The 20,446-nt window shown below is 37.6% G+C and overlaps 1 protein-coding gene across 1 annotated transcript in view; it reads left to right on the top strand.

Annotated features, from left to right (window-relative positions):
• sfmbt1.L (Scm like with four mbt domains 1 L homeolog) overlaps positions 1–20,446 on the top strand; it is a 45,813-nt gene that overhangs the window by 2,562 nt on the left and 22,805 nt on the right. Inside the window, exons 2-7 of the mRNA XM_018258908.2 lie at positions 14,810–14,930; positions 15,120–15,214; positions 15,374–15,614; positions 18,422–18,510; positions 19,040–19,274; positions 19,986–20,080. Coding sequence (XP_018114397.1) covers positions 14,903–14,930; positions 15,120–15,214; positions 15,374–15,614; positions 18,422–18,510; positions 19,040–19,274; positions 19,986–20,080 — 783 coding nt within the window. The 5' untranslated portion in view covers positions 14,810–14,902. The remainder of the gene's footprint in view (positions 1–14,809; positions 14,931–15,119; positions 15,215–15,373; positions 15,615–18,421; positions 18,511–19,039; positions 19,275–19,985; positions 20,081–20,446) is intronic.

Raw genomic sequence — 20,446 nt, 5'->3', positions numbered from 1 at the left:
TACAAAATCTCAGCTGTCAATCAAATATTGCCTGCCCCTCCTCTATGCCTTAACCATTTAATTGTGTAACCAGTGCATGGGGTTGAACATCAGGTCCCCGGTTCTGTAGCACAAACAAGATTCTGAGATGATGCAATTCTTGCCTTAATAACAGTGTCCACAAAATGGCTCCTACCTACTTGCTATAATTAGGACATCCCAATCTGAAGGAAACAAAATTCTAATAATTTATACAGTTTAATTAATATTAATTAATGTATTAATATTTTTTTTTGGGTGACGGGTCCCCTTTAAATGAAGGGCATCTCCCATAGAGTTGATTACAAGGAAATAATTCTAAAAATGATTTCCTTTTTCTCTGTAATAATAAAACAGTAGCTTGTACTAGATGGTAACAAAGCTGAATGAATCAATAATGGTGGCAACACAATTCTATTGGGTTTAATTATTTATTTATTTTATCAGACTTTAAAGATATGGAGAATTATAGAAAATATTTCTTATCTCGAGAGTCCAGGCCCCAAGGATAATAGATCATATACCTGTAATAACAAAGACTAACTCTAGGTCAGACTTGATGTTATTCAGTGAAAAGCCAGGTACCTGTAGAGTGAAAAAGCCAGGTATCTGTACACAGTAAAACCTCACTTAAACATCACCTTATTTTAAGTTTCCCCACATTTTACAGTGTTTTTCTGTGGTCCCAACTGTATATTATGCAAAATACTTTTCCTTGATATTACATTTTCCCAGATCTGGCCCTCTGCAAAATGTAATAGGGGGTTCTACTGTATACAGTGTGTCTGTGCTCTGGTATGAAACAATTAGCATATTTTTAATAAAAACTTTTTTAAATTTGAGTGAAATGCATAGTTATGTTACCTTAGGTAACAAAAAAATACAGTTTAATAATGTGGCAATAAACATTAGTGAATTGAATTCTGAGACGTAAGCTCATGTGCTAAAGTACTAATCCAGTGTCTTTATTTTTTTGTAACACTGTATCATTTACAGATTGTGCCAATTTTACTTTTCACTTCTGTTTTGAAGTGTTATGTACAACTGTAGCTCTATACAAATAAAAATATACACGTACACATATAAGACAACACACACAAAAAAATATGAAGCATTAAAGTCGTAGTTTATCTTCAATTTAGCTATTAGTATGATGCAGATAGTGATTTTATGACACATTTTGCATTTGGTCTTTATTTTTTATATTTTTTGTTTTTTGAATTATTTCACTTTTTGATCAGAATTTTTCCAGTTTGGAATTTCAGCAATTGTGTGGTTTCTAAGGCCCAATTAACCTCCGCAACCAGGTAGTGGTTTGAATAATAGACTGGAAGACAAATAGGAGAGGGCCTGGAAAGAAAGATAAGTGATAAAGAGTAACAATAAAAACTATAGCATCACAGAGCAATAGCTTTTGGTTCCTGGGTTCAGTGACCCAAAGTTGAAAACTGGCAGGAAAGAGAAGAAAAAAAAATGGTAAATGATTGAAAAACAAAAAAAATGAAGACCCATTAAAAAGTTATAAGAATAAGATATTGTATAACATAAAAAATTAAAAGGTGTACTTCCCCTTTAAAATTGAAGGGATAGTTTAGATTTCTTTTGTTTTCACAGAGGAAGTACACTTAAATGTTTTCTAAACTTTAATGAAGTTCCTAAATCTTAATTTGCACCATCTTATTTTTTCCATGACAGCAACGTAAAAGGGGTAATTGCCTCTCTGTTAAAATGTGTTAAGTGACTTAATACATATCTTAACGCCAGCAACCTACTGAGCTTTACTATAGTTGGCTATTGTAATTCATAGATTGAGTGATGACGCAGCCTATAAATGTATCAACAAATGCAGCAAATTGTAGCAGTTTACAGAGATGGCGACCTGGACACTAAGCTGCAACGGTTGAATACCAGAGGCTGAAAAATAAATTTTAAAATATAAAAATGGTGAAAAATAAAAGAAAAAAATAGATGGAAAGCAAAGTGTACTCTGTGAAAACAAGTGAACTAAAAGAATTGCAAAGAGTGAATTACCTGCGTAAAGGAGTTTTTGTGAAAAGACTGTACCAGTGCTTTATAATCTTTTAAATATAGAATGATTGTGCTTAAATAGTAGTGTTTCAGGCTGATTCTTTTGAATATTTCTGCAAAAACCTATTAATCCCGCCCATCTGTTAAACTCCCTGCTTCCTCCTTTCCCAGGTTGTGCAGGGGAGCCTATGGCAATAGGCACACTGCACTGTAGGATAGAAACCAATCAGCAGCTAGGCTGACACAATGGAGAATTGAAGCCTGTCTTTGCTTGTGTGTTGCAGATTGATATCACTCCAACTGGCAGTACAGCAGTAAAGAGTGACTAATGTTTATCAAAGCACAAGTCACACGACTGGGGGCAGCTGGGAAACTGACAATATGTCTAGCCCCATGTCAGATTTTTAAAATAAATTTTAAAAATCAGTTTGTTCTTTTGAAAACAGATTTCAGTGCAGATTTCTGCTGGAGCAGGACTATTAACTGATTAAATTTTTTTTCCATGACAGTATTCCTTTAAGAATATTGTACTTCTGAATTTCAGAGTCAGTTGTACTGATTCTACTGCACTAAACTGCTGTGATCAAAGCCAGAACAGTCTATTGAAAGGAGTTGCATCATACATACAGTCACTCCTGAACACACCATGGCACAACTATGGGACTAATGGCTAAACCACACGGGAGATTTTGTAGGTTGGTATCGGATCGACAGATCACATCCTACAAGTCAGAACGGGTCTGAAAGACTTTTATTTGTTTCATTGAAATACATTGACTGTCAGATCCCATTAGCATTACAGTGGGTGGGGTGGTTCAGAGTATCATCCCAAAAAATCTCATGCTGTTGCATGATACGTTTTTTTCTGGTCAGATAAAGTCTGACCCACAAAATCTGATCAAAATCTCCCATATTGCCTTCTCCTGCATTTTCGAGCATTTTGTTAAAAAAAAAAGGTATAACAGAGAAGGTATCAACAGGGGCGCAGCGCCAATGAGGCGAGTTGAAAAACCAGGATGTCTAAAAGCCACTCCTGATAACTTTTAAGAGCTGAATTTCTGTTTTTTAAAACATAAATTTGGCTCTTCTAGTGCAAGAGAGTACAATTTGGCTTTCTGCACTAGTGATGCCCCCGGACCCCCGCCGGCGCAGCAAATTTAAGTGCTGGGGGCAAGGGGGTGGCATTGCAGGCCGCTCCTGAGCTAGAAACGTGGCTGGGTGTGCAGCCTACTCCCTTCCATCTTTCCTTTAGCCCCCAAAATATTAAACATTTTACCTGTAATTCTAAGCATGCCTTAGGCTATACTGCGACTCTACTGGATATTGTAATTTGCTGTTCATTTTTCTTGTGACCTATCATTCAGAGTTGGCAACTTTACCAAGAAATGCTTTCTTGATCAAATATTGAATTTACACTCTTTCTGCTGAAATACACAAAGGGTTTCAAAAACATTGAGGGGATGTAAACATTTGCCTAATGAAAGACAGCACTGAGCAACTTTCCATATAAATTCCTTACAGTTTTTTTTTAGAGTTTTGTAAATGTAGCTGCTATTGAAAGCAGCATTGGTCTGTCCCTCTCCATTCTGTGCACTGCTGGTTCTGACCCTTGAAACGAAGTAGCAGAAGCAAGCTTATTAAAAGATCTATGAAAAATAATGCGTGAGTGACTATAGAACTGACTTTTGCTTCATTGTTTCAGGTGTCACAATTATCAGAGCAGAAAGGGAAAAACAAATACAGGTACTTCAGTTAAATAATAAATGTTCTATTTTGAAACAAATCAAAATACCCCCTCTTTGATATGAGCTCATTCAGTTGGGCTTGTGTAAAACACTATGAACTTCTGGAATATATATCTTTTTTTTACATATATATATATATACTGATTTCTCTGATTGGGAGAAAACTATGATAATCTGCCTGTGACTCACAGGCACCATTTCCCCCTTAGACTGATAGTGTCATTGAATCCCTTCCTTGCCTTGTTTCATTGTGAAGTGATGGATTCTGGGACTTGAAGTCCTTCTGCTTTGCTAAGAATCTGTGCAGCACCAACTATGGAAGACAGAGGGACTTCAAGTTCCAGAATCCATCACTTCACAATAGAACAAGGTGAGGGAGGGGTCGAATGACTCTTATCAGCCTAAGGAGAAATGGTTCCTGTGAGTCAGAGGAAGACTATCATGGTTTCCTCTCAATCTGTGGAATCTTTTATATCTGTGTTTAAAATAAATACATAAATAAATATTTAAAGGAAAAAAAATGTATTGTGGGAAATGTATTATACATAATATATAGGTGGGACCACAAAACAACAATGTTTTTTACATAAGCCCAACTGAATGAGCTCATATCAAAATGAGGGCGTTATCCCTTTAATGTATAGTGGAATGTTTCTTTTTGGGTTTACATCTCTATGGGATTAGGATTTATAGCAGAAAAAATAAGAATACGGTACTTAGGGCTGGTAAAGAACCAAATAGAAGGTGTATGAATGAAGCCGCACATTTTATAAAGGCCTGATACATCATGGCTAATGTACTAACATAAATAAATTGCACATGTAGTTGTCCATAGCAACCAATCAATAATTAGTTTTGCTCATTCTACAGCCAGTTTTAAAATAATCCGATTGGTTGCAATAGGCAACTGCACTGGTGCACCTATGTTAGCAAATCCGCTATACTGTCTCGAATCGAATTTGATTAAAGTTTTTTCTCCAAGAAAAATAGATTTTCAGGAAGGCTGCAAACTCCAAATTGATCCCAGGATATCCCCCATATGCTAAAACACAATTTCGGCAGGTTTAAGGTGGCGAATAGTCGAATTTGAATTCTTAAAGGGCCCTGTACATGATACATTTCAAAAATCTAATTTGGATTTTTAAAAAAATCAAATCGAATTTTAACTATTCCCTAGTCGAATTCCAACAAAATAACCTAAAAAATTTGGAAAATTAAAATTTTCACTTCGACCCTTGATAAATCTGCCCCTACATAAACCCTTTAGGATTGTTTATATTAATAATATAAATATAATTTTTTTTTTATTATTACAGATGAAAAAGGAAATCATTTTTAAAAATTTCAATTATTTGATTAAAATGCAATCTATAGGAGAAGGCCTTCCTGTAATTTGGAGCTTTCTGGATAACGTTACCAACCATACCTGTATTAGAAACAGCGGCTAACTGGCATTGTGCACCTTAATAAAGAGGCATCATATACCTTTTATAGTTGCATCAAATTTATAATTTTGGATTCTGAAGATTATGGAATATTTCATAGAATTTCAAATTTCATGAGAAGTCTAATTTGAATATTCAAATTTCAGGGGAAAAAATTACAATTTGTAAGCAAAAAAAAAAAAGTTTGTCAGTAGCTAAACTGCCTGTACACATGGACAGGGGGTGAATGCATCCCATATTCTGTGCATCCCGCAAAAATGCATCACAACACTGTTATTAATAATTGTGCAAATATGCATCGATGATGACCCATCTCTGTAAAGTGCTGTGTAATGTGTTGATGCTATATAAAGAAAAAAAAGTTTTATGTATTTTGAAAAATATAGAAAGATTGAACTCCCAGTTAGAGCAGAGCACACGTCATGTGTAATAGGTGATGCTCCACTTCTTGACAAAACAGAGAACAGAAAGCACAATCTCTTAAATTTACAGGGAGCCTTAAAAAATTCCACTATGATTTTAAAAATGTTTGTTTCACTTCAAATAATAGCATTAGCATTGGACTGGGTACCTGGGGCCCAACGGGACTTTCGGGGTGGCTCACCACACACATGGTCACCTGATCTTTACACACCCTCTCCTAACAGACCCGGCCAAGTAGGCTTGCTGTTGTTTTTTATAAAGTTCAACCCTCCTATGTCTGATGTAACCATGGGCATGGTGGGTGCAGGTATTTAATAGATAGCAGCTGAGAAGTTGAGTTGGGGGGTTTGTGCTAAAGGGGCCCGCAGGGTTTTTTTTTTTCCTGCTAGATGGTCTGACCAAAGGTGATGGGAACTTAGAATTTATGTAGATCAGTTGTAAAGTTGTTCAAGCCCCACTTCAGCACATGCAAATTACATGGTGTATTAATCATTCGGCTACAGTTTTAGCAAATACAAATAACCGCCAAACATTCAATTTATGCTCTTGGGTGTATCTAGGAGAGCAATTGGCCATTTCCCCCAATTCTCACTGTAGTTGGCCATACAAAGGCTGATGATAACTGCCAACATGGTCCTGAGCAGCTTTAAGGCCTATTAATGGAGCCACCCAATCAATATCTGGTCAAAAATCAGCCAAATATCAATTGGGCAGGTTTGGGCAAGAACTGCATTATCCTCTCCCGACACCCTACATTTACCCATGTTATGATTTTATAATTCGCCAGAAAAATTAGAAATACAAAATCCATATGTGCTGTACATTCCTAATAATCCTGGGAATTCTAGGTTGTCAGAAATCTCAGGGTTTTTGCCAAATTGTTCGGGTTATATTTTACTGAAAATAATCACTGATGTTGCTGCACAAAGGGATTTATATTCTAAAAGATCTTTTCTTCCATTACAAGTTATTTGCGAGGTATTTCAGTATAGGGGAAAACTAATAATTGCATATTAAGCAATATAGCCGTCTTTCTATTACTACACCTCAAAACCTTTAACAGTGAGTGAGGCTCCAACCGGAGAATGTAGAACTGCAAGACCATTCTTGTGCGGAAGGAACACAACATATTGAGAGCCTGGGGCCTTTTATCAAGGTCCGTTACGCTGGGAAGGGAAGGATACTCCTATAAACTACGTTGTTTTAGCTGCAGTGTGTCTGCAAGCACTGGATACAACTCCCTCCCAACTTTCCATGCTGTAAGTTTTCTTGTGTTTCCATTCGTTTGACTAATGAATTTGTTGCTTACTATAATTTAATATACTTAAACATTACACAGAAGGAAGGCTTACAGAAATATGCATAAACACTTGCATCCCATTTACTGAGAACATGAAGAAACCTGAGGCCTGCGTAGCAGTGAATTTAGTGGAAAAAAAGGGACGTTGCTGTATGCCAAACTGCCGTAATGTCCTACGTGAGAGCTTTCAGATCCAGTTGCACTACAACTCCCAGCTGTATCATTTCATCCATACTCTGACATTTCCTGCTCAGCTATTGTAACCAACTTCTAATCTCTCTTCAATCGATATTATATTATTACATTATCACTCCCCAATCACTCATTTTTATTCAAGGGTTAGAGTTAGTGAGGTTGTGGAATGCACTGGCAGGTGATGTTGTGATGGCTGATTCAGTTAATGCCTTTAAGAGGGGCTTGGATAATTTTTTGGACAGGCTATTGTGATACTAAACTCTATAGTTAGTATTGGTATGTGTGAAAGTAGGGAGGGGTGTGTGTACGGATGCTGGGTTTCATTTGGAGGGGTTGGACTTGATGGACTTTGTCTTTTTTCAACCCAATGTAACTATGTAACTATCCCCTAATTCTCTACCGTTCCAGCTTTGTCTAAGGTTGTCTTATCAAAACCTTCTTCGATTGCTCTCGATTGTAAGCTCTCTTGAGCAGGGCCCACTTTACCTCTTGTATCAGTTGTATATTTGTATGCAATCTGTATGTTCACTGTATACACCCATTTATTTTTCAGTGTTGTGTAATATGTTGGCTCTTTGGTGACTGCCACATGCACTTTACAGTTGTGTACAACACATGCATTGATTGTGAAAAGAAGTCTTCCCCTCAGCCACATTGCCAAATTTCGCTGCAAGTGTCAGTTGGTGGACAGGGAGAATTTTGTAAGCATTTTGTATTCGTTTCTTATAAAGCTGCCAGCCCAGGAATGGGCCCATAGGTGCCTCTATATAAATATGACCTGCTTTGCTTGCAGCTCTAAAAATGGCTATACATGGGCAGATACACTCTTTTGGAGAGGTTGCCAAAAGAGCAGATCTTGCACCAATATGCCCACCTTGAGTCAGAGATATCTGGCTGATCCGATTGTTGGGCCCTAGGATCACAAGGTCAGGAATGCAGGCGGTGTGGTTGAGGAGTGCATCAATGAACCGATTTTTAACATTTAACAGTTGGGGAAGCCTGTCTGAGGGCCCCATACACTGGCCAATAAGCTGCTGACTTTATCTGTTGGCAGCTTTTCTCGGCCCATGCATGGCCACCTTAACAATGGGTATGTCAATATCAATCCCACTGACCATAAAGAAGCCCTTCCTAGGTTGATAACGATACCCTTTTTTAAAAAAATCATATCTCAGTTGATATTATCTTCCAATAGGGCTTATTCATTTGCATGGCACTTTACGATATAAGGTCCCTGCCACATTCATTCAACACAATGTTCAGCATTATTGTAAGTCTCGGACAAATGTAGAACACACAAACCCCTTGCATGTAATAATCAGCTGAAGACCCCAGAGCTGCAAGTCAGCAGTGCTAATTAATGAGTTGCCGCAATTTTTTTTTCTTATTGATTTAATCACTGGTGTCATCACATGTCTGAGCAGGGCTTCATTAAAAATCCATTGATATTTCATTAGTCTGTATTTAATACTTCTTTATTTGTGATCATAGAAGTTAGTATTGCAGGTCCCACTTATTGTATTTAAGGAATTAAGTATTTAGATAGAGTATTTATTTACATGACTTGATGCCATCTTGTCTCCTATCACATACCTATGGATCACAAGTTTGAGACAAGTAACTACACACGTATCTCAGTAGAAACAAATTGTCTGTAGTTTTTTCCATAGGTTTAATCACTGCCAATAAATGTGTGCAGGAATGTTTTCGAAATGTTGGGAGGTATGTTATCTTTGCATATTCATATATTTATTATCAGAAGAACTAAAGGTAATTTCAAATAGAAATATCATGGTTTCAAGAGCAGTTCTAAGAAAAATTGTGTACATTTTTCTACAACCTAGTGAATGTGCCACAAGTAAGGGCCTATAATGGAGATAACCACATCCCTGAAAGTCCAAAATCTCTTAAAGGAAAACTATACCCCCAAAATGAATACTTAAGCAACAGATAGTTTATATCAAATTGAATGACATATTAAAGAATCTTACCAAACTGGAATATATATTTACATAAATATTGCCCTTTTACATCTCTTGCCTTGAACCACCATTTCGTGACTCTATCTGTGCTGCCTCAGAGATCACCTGACCAGAAATACTACAACACTAACTGTAACAGGAAGAAGTGAGGAAGCAAAAGGCAGAACTCTGTCTGTTAATTGGCTCATGTGACCTTACATGTGGTTTGTATGTATGCAAAGTGAATCTTACGATCTCAGGGGGCGGCCCTTATTTTTTAAAATGGCAATTTTCTATTTATGATTACCCAATGGCACATACTACTAATAAAGTATATTATTATGATAATGGTTTATTTAGATGAAGCAGGGTTTTACACATGAGCTGTTTTACTCAGTGTCTTTTAATAGAGACCTACATTGTTTGGGGGGTATAGTTTTCCTTTAAGTCATCTAAAAAAAATTTTAAGCATTAGTTAAACCCAATAGCCTCCAATAAGGATTTTTTTTATATATCTTAGTTGGGATCAAATACAAGGTACTGTTTTATTATTACAGAGAAAAAGAAAACCATTTTAGGGTTAGTCCACATGAGGAGATTCGGGGAGATTTTGTCGCCTGGCGGAGGAAACTTTGGGCGACTATTGAAAACGCATTGCAGCGTGTGCTTTAGCGCAGGCGACTTTTCATTGTAGCCTATGGGAAAACACGCTGAGGCAGTTCGGGGAGATTGTCGCTCAGAAGACAAGGCGATTAGTCTCCAGGCGACAAAATCTCCCTGAATCTTCTCATGTGGCCTTACCCTGAATTATTTGATTAAAATTGAGTCTATGGATAACAGATCCCATACCTGTATGTTTAGGTGTTACTGGTCCTTTAAGAGAAACAACAATATAATATAATTGCTATATGTTGACTACACTAGCACAATGTAAATCTTATGTTATTAAACGAAAAAATATACCTATACGCTTCAGTCTGGCCCCTATGGGACCAGACTGTAAATTATATCCTTATAAACGGTGAGTTCTGACGTCAGAACGCGCCGTTTATAACAGGGGTCCCCGTCCACCGAATTTGACGTTGCTCATCCGAATTGGACGCCGCCGCATTCAAATTGAATGCTGGCGTGCCCAAATTAGATGCTGGCGACCAGAATTGGACGCCAACCCCCTCCACTCCCCTCCCGACATTTCACACAAAATGTAGATTATAATGCATAATGTACCCCCTACTGAAATTTATAAAGATATTAGAAGTCACCTCGGAGTTATCTGACCTGTTTAAACGAGACCTTCAGCCTCGTGCATTTATATGGTCACATAACTCCTCGGTGACATAATATCTTTATAAATTAAGTATCCACTATATATATATATATATATATATATATATATATATATATATATATATATATATATATATATATATATATATATATAATTTTTTTTTTTCCAGATAGAGATAGTAAGGCGTTTTACAGAACTCAGTGCATATATATTTTTATACATATAGTAGAATATGCATTATATGTTTAAATACATATACATTATCTTTTTTAAAAAATACTATTAATTTTACAGTATATAATCAACATTAAAGGATTAAAAATTAATATGGCTAAAAAGTTTCAGCTTGTGAAAAGCAGCAATGATCTAGGACTTGTCACAGGGGGTCACCATCTTGGAAAGTGTCTGTGACACTCACATGCTCAGTGGGCTGTGAGCAGCTGTTGAGAAGCTAAGCTTAGGGGTCGTCATTAATTATCAAGCAGAAAATGAGATTGGTCTGTAATATAAGCTGATGCTACACGGCTGATGTTCTGATTTTAGTACACTGATTTCTGTGCTGTCATGTAGTAATTATGTGTATTAATTACTAATTAGCCTTGTGACATTTCTATTCTATGTGTACTGTATATTGTGAGTGGATCCCTAAGCTCAGTAAGTGACAGCAGCACAGAACATGTGCAGTGAATCAGCAGAAAAGAAGATGGGGAGCTAATGGGGCATTTTTGAGACACAGATCTTTACTGCTAAAGGACTGGGATTGCCTTGGGCTGGTGCAGAAACTCAAAACATAATGTACAACATTTCTAGCCTACTTCTTTAGCTAAGTTTTGGTTCTCCTTTAAAAAGTGGTGCTATAATGCAGCCCCTCTAATAGGCTGATTGGTCAGTGATGACATTGGCTTTGTACCAGTGTTTTCTCCCTCCTCCCACGACAGGGCAGTTTTTGTTGTATACAAATAAACATCCTGAACTATAACAATAAGCACTGTCACTTGAGAAGAGACACACCTAAATTGTAATCTGCCTGGCAAATGATTCACTTGCTGTGCTGAGTAGGGATGAAGATCATGGATTTTATGAGTACAGTGTATTGTGTAACACAAAATTCATTTTATGTGAGTTATTTTTCTGTTGAAAGAATTCCTTTTTATTACAGCATACTTTCCATAATTCAATTTGTCAGCACATACATAATTTTGTAGTCAAAGAATATATTTTATTAGTACAAAACCTATTCTGTAACCTCAAAGATTTCGAAGTCACAATAAAAATTTTGGAAGCCGTGATACAGTTTATTTTTTGCTAGTACAAAATACATTTTGTGAACATGAGGATCTTTTTTATTTTCATCACAAATATAATCCTGCCAACAGACATATACTTTAGTAGTTGAAATACATTTATTTTATATTGCTATAGATGTTTGTCAAAAGAGTTAATTTTGTACTGCCAAAATTAATTTTTAAGAACGTTTGTACACAATACATTTTTAAACACAAAATACATTTTGGGAACTCAAAATGTATGTATTATAGTTTTGTTGCTACAAACAGCACAAATTTTCTATAAATAAATCAAAATTAATTTTGGAATTCTAAATGCAGATACAACAAAGTATATCTACACTTATTTTTATGTGAATTCATAACACAGCTTTTGTCATATGGGCTTATATTTGACAACTTGGATTATCAGTCTTCTATTTTTGTGCTGTTATAAGCACCTTTCTAACATCCAAATTTGTAATGGTATTTTGCTTTCCTGCATGGTGCTGTAATTGATAAATGACCACAGGCAGTGTAGCAATGTTTTTTATCACTTGTCTGTACCCTTTAAATGGTATTACATGCCTTGCTAATAGTGCTACTTGCTCTTACTATATGTTCAGTGCAATTTGCATTACAGAATCATTAATCTCCTAAAGAGTGTTTAGGAAAGCAAAGTTCATAGCTCCTTGCCAACTGTAGTCACTACAATATAGTTCAAGAGAAGCACTAAATGAGATTGAGAACAGCAAAATGGAAGAGGGTCGTGGGCAATCGCACTACAATAGCAAACAATGAGCATAAAATAGCATAAAATTCATGAACATAAAGAAATAAAGCCACTAGCATATTTTATTATACCCAGGACTGACCTTTTACAGAGGTCCAGTTATGAAACACTTTGGGGCAAATTCGATAACCTCCGAAAATTCGACAGCGACAGCTTCACACACAGCCTAAACACTTAGCCAGCCGTAGATTCGCCAGGACAACGCAAATTCACGAAAATCCGAAGTTGCGTCCAGGGCGCAGATTGCCGGCTAAGTTTCGATAGCGTTACTGTGCCAAGCGAAGCGAAGTTGCGCTAGCGTTGCCTAATTTGCATACGGTGGGAAGTTAAAGTTCAATGAACGTACTGTATATGTTGCAGCAAATACATTAGACTACACAAGCCCGGGAAACCTTAATAAAATAAAATTGTTATATTGCCCCACACATGAGCCCAGTGTATAGTTTATGTGTCACATGTTAGGAAATGTAGGGGGGAACCCAGTTACCCCAAAAAAAATTTACGCCATTTTTCAGCTTATCACCCTGAAAAAGGAAAAGAGCGTTTTTTGAGGAACTCCTATCTACTCTATTGCACTTTGCCTGGTCTGAGGTGGCGAAGGCAAGTCTGGCGCAAGAGGGTAACGTTCAGTAAAATCCACATCTTAGTGAATTTGCGTAGTTACTTCCATTCGCCAGAGCGCAAATTCACCAGGACTTAGACGCTAGCGGTACTTTGCTCCCTATCTCCTTCGCTAGCGAATTTTCTCTATCTCTATCATCTATCTACTCATTTATAGATTTATACATATTTTATGAAGATCACTTAAAAAACGTTACATGAAAGTTAAAGATAGAGGCCCATTTATTAAAGGTCAAATTTTAGTGGTATTAGATTTTTTTAAAACCACGATTAAACTCTTATTTCTCTAAAAACCACAAATGCCACAAAAGGTATTAAAAGATCTGAATAAAAACGTATGAATGGGAAAAAAGCTGAACAATTAGCTAAAAAATATGAATATCTCTTAAACCTTTTAAAAATTGAGGTTTTCAGACAGTTACGAGCATAAAAAACCTTAAACATCTCAAAGTCTGAATGATAAAAAAAAAGTCCCCATAGGGACAGCGCAGCTCCCATTGACTTGAACCTAGACTTCTTTTGCTTTGAGAAGCTTTGTATTAGAATTTTTTTTATAGATTTTACACTTTGAATTTTTAGAGTTTGAGAATTTTTTTTTAAAAAAAAACCCCACATCTTTAGAGAAAAAATACAATTAGTGGAAAAAAAAGCAAATCCGAACGTTAGTAAATCAGCTTCATAGAGTGCAATGAAGAGAGAGACTGCTAATTCCATGCTCCGTGCAGCAGATAAAAGAAAGGGTTTGGAACTCTTGGAAGGAGCTGCACACTCTTTTTGCCCTGAGGACTTAATACATGTATCATTTTCTCTTACAGATGTTACTGCTAGTGTTGTTACTATAAGTATTTTGTGTGTTGCACTCATCCACTCCTTTCTCCTCACCATATTATGTACCAGTTCTTGCACCACCATACAGTAACACTTTGAGAGCCTAAAGGTGGCCATAGACACACCAATAATATCGTAGAAAACAATATTTCGTACAATTTTCTGTGAGTGTATGATAGGAGGCGAGTCAACTAATATTGGCAGAAAACCTTTGAAGGCATCCGAACATGACGGCCATTGTTAGTGCTGAATTGTCAGATACAGGTAGGATTCTATTGTTTCTACCTGTATATCTGATGATTCCAGGAAAGATTGTAATTGTTACATCTATGGCCACCTTTATACAAAATTGGCAGCAAATGTGCATGTGGATATCACACCAGTTGATCACACTGATCAAAACTGAAATTGAGAAATGAAGAAGTATTTTCAGGCTCTTTGTCTCCCATGGTGATTCCCCTTAGCCAACAAAAGGCCCCATGTGCCAGACACAGCACAATCTTCCCCAGACCTGAGCTGCTGTATCTGTAATGTAACATTTGTCCCAACCTGCAGTCCTTTAGCTGCTGGAGTTTTCTGAAAATATCTCTTGTCCTTTTTATACTACATATGTTTTAACTATTTGCAGCTATATGTTCCTTGTGGTCTCCAATGGCTCAGCATAAGTGGAAGTGCAACAAAAAATAGATTGTCAGAAAGACAGCAGCAGCAACTTCCCTGTCTGACAGAAAGCAGAATATGTTTTGCAATGCTTATGATAATCATTAACTCGGAGTCAACACGAAAGACACCTTTTGGCAAGTTAATGTATAGATTTCTTTATTTAAAACGGGGTGAAAGTTGCCTAAACACAATTTTTCTGGATGATATTGTACTATTTATTTATTTTATCTTTGAAGGACTTCAGTTTGTGGAACCCCTTTGGTGTCATGGTGAGGTCTCAAAAAGATCCTTGTAACTAGTCACCGGCCCCTTTAGGACACCCTACTGAGATGAGCCTCCAGGAACAGCCCGCCACAGGTGTGTTACTTTTTAACAACATGCAGTCAGGGTGTTGTAGTTATCACCCAATTGATATGATATGCTTCTGACTAAACCAATAAAATTGTCTTATTAGTGGTTGTCTGTATGGGGTAATAAGGGTTCATCTGTCATGACTGATACATAACCATTTGCACTTAAGTTTTTATCTGTTTCTTTCATTGCCAGATGCTGACATCAGCCTGGAGGAGGCAGAATTTAACTGGGAAGAATATCTGGAGGAGACTGGATGCATTGCTGCTCCTCACAGTTTCTTCAAACATGTAAGTTTGGTACACAGTATAATGTTTTTATATCATCCGAGTTTAAGGTGTAAATCGAAAACTGAGTTTAGTCTCTGCTCCTGACCCAGTTATCATCTCTGTTTCCTCCTGTATTCTACATTATCTTTGATTACACACCTTGTTGCCCATTTTGGACAGGTGGACACATCTCTGAAGAATGGCTTGTCTCCAGGAATGAGGTTAGAGGTCCCTCACAGAACAGAATCTCAGGTTTACTGGATTGCCAACATCATCACCACATGTGGGAAGCTGCTTCTTCTAAGATATCTTGGCTGTGGGGAAGACAGGTCCTCTGATTTCTGGTGTGACATTGTTACCTCTGACCTTCATCCCATTGGCTGGGCTCAGCAGAACGGAAAGTCCCTGAGACCACCAGAAGGTAGGTCTTTTTAGCCTTTGCTTGATTGTTAGTACCTTAACTGCTTATAAGGTATAATTTGGCATTTTATTTTCAGCTTTTTTGCATATCCGCATACTACATGTAGGCAAGTACAATACAGGCTTTTTTTTCTGTTAAGCATTCTTAATTATCCGCGGTAGCCCATCCTGTCAGCACAGACATCTGGGGTTAAACCTGCACACCTCTTTAGACAGGACAATAGAATAATCTGTATCCACAGGGCTCCCTCCTCCCACAGGCAGTTTACTTCTTATACTTGTGCAGGATACATACATTGAGGTCCAATGGCTAAATCTACCTCCCCACTCTTGGCCAATTCATGTAGTATAGACTTTTCAATGCTTTAGAACATGAAAAATGACACTTTACACATCAATAGTAGAAAAACAGTCACACGTTAAAAATAGGAAGCAATTGGAAAAAGTCTTTATTTCTGGTGAACTCCCTGAAACTAACTGAACCGAAAAAAAGTGTTGGAAGGTGAACAACCCCTTTAAAGGAGTAGGAAAGGCTTCATACACTCTTAAGCACCCCCAAGTGATTGTATTGACTTACCTGAAACCCCTGGCAGGTGCTCCTATCAGCAGAAAACTGCTCCGGCCTGGGGTTATTCCAGTAAGCAGCACTAATTCAGTTCAGCGCATGGGCGCTCTACCGGATTAACTTCAGAGACGCTTAACTCTTCATCAAATATTTGGCTTTATTGTGGCAAACAGTGCGAAAAGGTGGCAATGACAGTGCAACTTATTTCTGCACCGGCCAAAGGTTATACCAGTGAGCACCACAGAGTGATCCTCTTCCGGGATCTTGTTTCTTCAAATTTCCCAGGGCAAACGAATGCGCAGTTGAACGAAATAGCCGACTTTTTAGTTAAAGTTTCTACTGCGCATGCACAGCCGCATAAAGGAAAGAGGAAGACAGAAGAGGATCACTCCATGGTGCTCACTGGTATAACCCTGGGCTGGTCCGGTGCAGTTTTCTGCTGATAGGCGCACTGGCCCGCTGTTTGAGGTAAGTATATACAATCACTTGGGGTGCCTAACATTTGGCACCCCCACTGTACGAAGCCTTTCCTTCTCCTTTAAGTCCCCTTTGAAGCAGTCATGTTTCTTTGAAGTGTAGCATACCTCCCAACATTTTGGAAGTAAAAAGAGGGACAAAAATTTTTTTTCGCACGTAGCGCAGCATTTTTTGACCACACCCCTTTCTGTGGCCACACCCCCTAATTACCATGTTTGTTTTACAAAATTTGGCAGGTTATGAAAGTTTGAAAATATTTCTCCTTATCTAAACTGTGTTTTTGTGTCTCAAAATTGTTACAAAGTATCTTATTTGCACCTGTTACTGTTCTGGGCTCTCTGCTAAAAGCCAATTAAGTGAGAAACTTTGTTTCTTTTTCTGGCTGTTCAGTGCAGAGAAAAGAGGGACTTTCCAGTACAAATGAGGGACTGCAGGTTGAGCTGTCAAAAGAGGGACTGTCCCTCCGAAAAAGGGACAGTTGGGAGGTATGGTGTAGGAGAGCTTTATTGAAACATGAGACATGAGTGACGGTGCTTCCAATACACTACTTATTATGAAACAAGGTTACTATTGAATGATCCCCCAGGATCTTCATAGTAGGAGTCTCCATAGATCTCTTCCGGTCCTTTACATATAAGAGGTTGGGATCTTTAATATATGGACTTGTCTATGAAAGTGTCTATACTTGCTATTTGCACAAGATGTATAAATGTGTGTGTCTGCAATCTAAAATTTCCATTCACCGTTTTTCAGTTAACCGATTTGATCTAAAGACAGTCATACATTGTTAAATGCCAGGTTTGTTATAATATTTGTTTTAAAGCATCGATAAAAAAAAGAAACACTGTCACATCGCTTACTTGGAAAGCCCTTTTCTTTCTCTGATATGATTGCATTTGCAAAATGGCTTAGTTTATGTTCACCCTGGCTTAAAAGGGACCTGTCACCAACACATAAAAATTGTATAATAAAATTCCTTTGCAAATTAAACATGAAACCCAATTTTTTTTTTTAACACATAAAAATAATAAGAAGGAAAACTCATAAATGTGTGATCTTGATAAAGGAGGAGTAGGGATTTCTAAACATCATCAGCGAACCCTGGGCAGATTTGGCACTCTGTGCCACCCTGAGGTGGTCTAGTCGATGCTGACCCCACCCAATCTGCTTCGTCTGTAGTTACAACCATTTTCATTTATAGACAAAAATCATCGTTGCTTTATTACTTGTTAAAATCTGGATATTCCTCACAGACAACTCCAGTAGCAGCATCTATCTATAACGACCGCAATATTGCCTTTGTCTGTGGAGCCTTCACATGTTTACTCTTTTTCAAGGCAAACAATATCTTTGCGTTGTTATGCTCATTCAAAGTGTAGGAATAACCTGTGTACGCAATGAATGATGCATTCATTTTCTTTTGTGTACAAACATATTTCAGGACATTGATTTTGTATTGAATTAATTTAAATCTGCACTTGTTCTGAGCAGGGACCACCTTGAGAAATTAGGGGGCTTGCATGTCCTCGATCATTGAGTCTGGTGCAGCCTTGCTCCCACTGACTGTCTTATCTCCCCCCTCAATCCCTTAATATGAGAGATTTTTTTCATTTAAATCTGCTACTTATTAATGATAAAGATGAGCTTGATCATTGAGTCCTATTTGGGAGTGTCCCATAAATGAAGGGTTCGTCATGCCTATACTTTCTGTATATTTATCAAATGCTTGCTTTATAAATTTCCTCCTTTTGTAACACAACTTTCAGGAATAAGAGAGAAGCTGAAAAATTGGGAGGAATACTTGGCTGAAAATTCAACTGGAGTCGGCAGTGCACCGGCTCATTTACTAGAGGGCGTAAGTGTCTTGTTTCTGGCTTGAATTGTACTGCTTGATCATTTTACCCTCTAGAAAAATCACCCCTTCTTTAAGATAGTTAACAGGAATACAGGACGTGAAAGCCAAGCCAGTAAGGCAGTATTTCTGGCTATGACAGCTTGATAGCCTTTTAGTTTTTATGCAGTTTGGGCACAACCAGCTTCAAGTGCTGATATACATGTCCCCGTGCATCAGTCATATATGCTGTTCATTGGACCACATCAGTGCTTGAAGTCGGCTGTGCCCAAACTGTGTCTGATGTAAGCTGCGCTGAAGTGAAGATCTGAAAGATGGCGTTGGTGATCTCCTGCTTTGGAACAATCGCAGAAGTGCTTATTGGGGTTAACTGGAAAATAGCTATTTGAGTATCCACTGAACCCTACATTTTCAGTTATGAATATTTATTATAAAAATGCTTCTTTTAGTGCTGAGAATGCAATATATACATTGTATTATTAAGGTGAACCACCCCATTTAACATTTTATTGTAATTATATGTTCTCTGCAGCCTCACCGGGGGAAAGACCCTTTGGACCTGTTTGGCCCTGGGTCCAAGCTGGAGCTTCAACACTGTCAGGATTCTCTTGTGGCCTGGCCTGTTAGGGTACTGGAGAATACTGGAGGCAGGCTCAAGCTCCAGTATGAAGGGGCACCTGATTGTGTATGGCTCTTCTATCTCCACCCATTTCTTCACCAGGTCGGATGGGCAGCTCAGCATGAACATGATATGCAACCACCTCAAGGTACATTCTGCTTTCCGCTCACGTTCTATTTTATATGGTGTACAATTTTTGGAGTGATTATTAGTTAAAAATAAGAAGGAAAACTCATAAATGTATGATCTTGATAAAGAAATAAGTCAAAGAAGGAGTAGGACATCTTAATCTCTTAAGGAGCCATATAATTGCAGCTTTTCTTCAAAGGGTCTCCAGGAGTGGCACCATCTTTTATTTGTGTTACCTCCTTTCAACACTTGCAGTGTCATACAGGGATCTCTGCATTTGCTCAACTTGACGTTTTTTAAGAACTTCAGAGAACATTATAATGACTCCGTAATATTTATCGTCCATATGTATGGAAAATCAGAACATGACTATTTTTACTGTCTGTCAGTCCAGTGGAACCAAAGCAGTTGTTATTGTTGTTATTATTATTAATAATAATAATAATATATAAAGTTCCAACATATTCTGCCAAGCTGTACAGTAGAAGGTTTTATACTTTAAACATATAAATTACATTCAAATACTACTCAAAACAGTAGAGGGTCCTGCTCATGAGAGCTTAAGGTTGCAGTATTAGCTCACAATTCTACCAATCCTGCTTCACTATAAAGCAATGTGGCTAATGCTTATTGGTTGTGGTGCTAGCAGTGGAAGTTTGATAAAACCCTATCTCAGTACGTATAGGTGGTAACATTGCAGTCGGTACTAATGCCTTTACTGTGCTTTTAGCCATATCACACCTGAGGAGTGAAGAGGAGTGGAAGGAAATATTGACCAAGTGGGAAACAGACCCTGGAGACTGTGTACCAGCTGAGTTTTTCCAGGTTATATTCCATTACAGAATTTAAATACAGAATTGTTCCTGCATGCACAGAGGAATATAAGTAACTTTGGTGCCAGCAATTATGGAAATTATAGTTTAATATCAGTTGGAAAGCTGAGGAGTGAAGAAACCTGGGTTAGGAATGAAATGCACAACGATTACCCATATGCATTCTTTAACCTTTGGAAACAAGTTTTTGCCCCCCCCCCTCAAAATCCCGGGAAGATGATCTGTTTTATAAATATACTTTGAAATTAAACATTAGGGTTTGCTTCAACTTTTGTTGTGACCCATCCTGGAACACTAATCTGCCTTTTGTATGTAAATGTAGTTATCCAATATAAAATTGGTGGCTGTGGAGGTTAAC

This window comes from Xenopus laevis, chromosome 4L, assembly GCF_017654675.1.
Source record: "Xenopus laevis strain J_2021 chromosome 4L, Xenopus_laevis_v10.1, whole genome shotgun sequence".
Classification (NCBI taxonomy): Eukaryota; Metazoa; Chordata; class Amphibia; order Anura; family Pipidae; genus Xenopus; species Xenopus laevis.
This window is presented reverse-complemented; position numbering and strand designations above follow the sequence as displayed.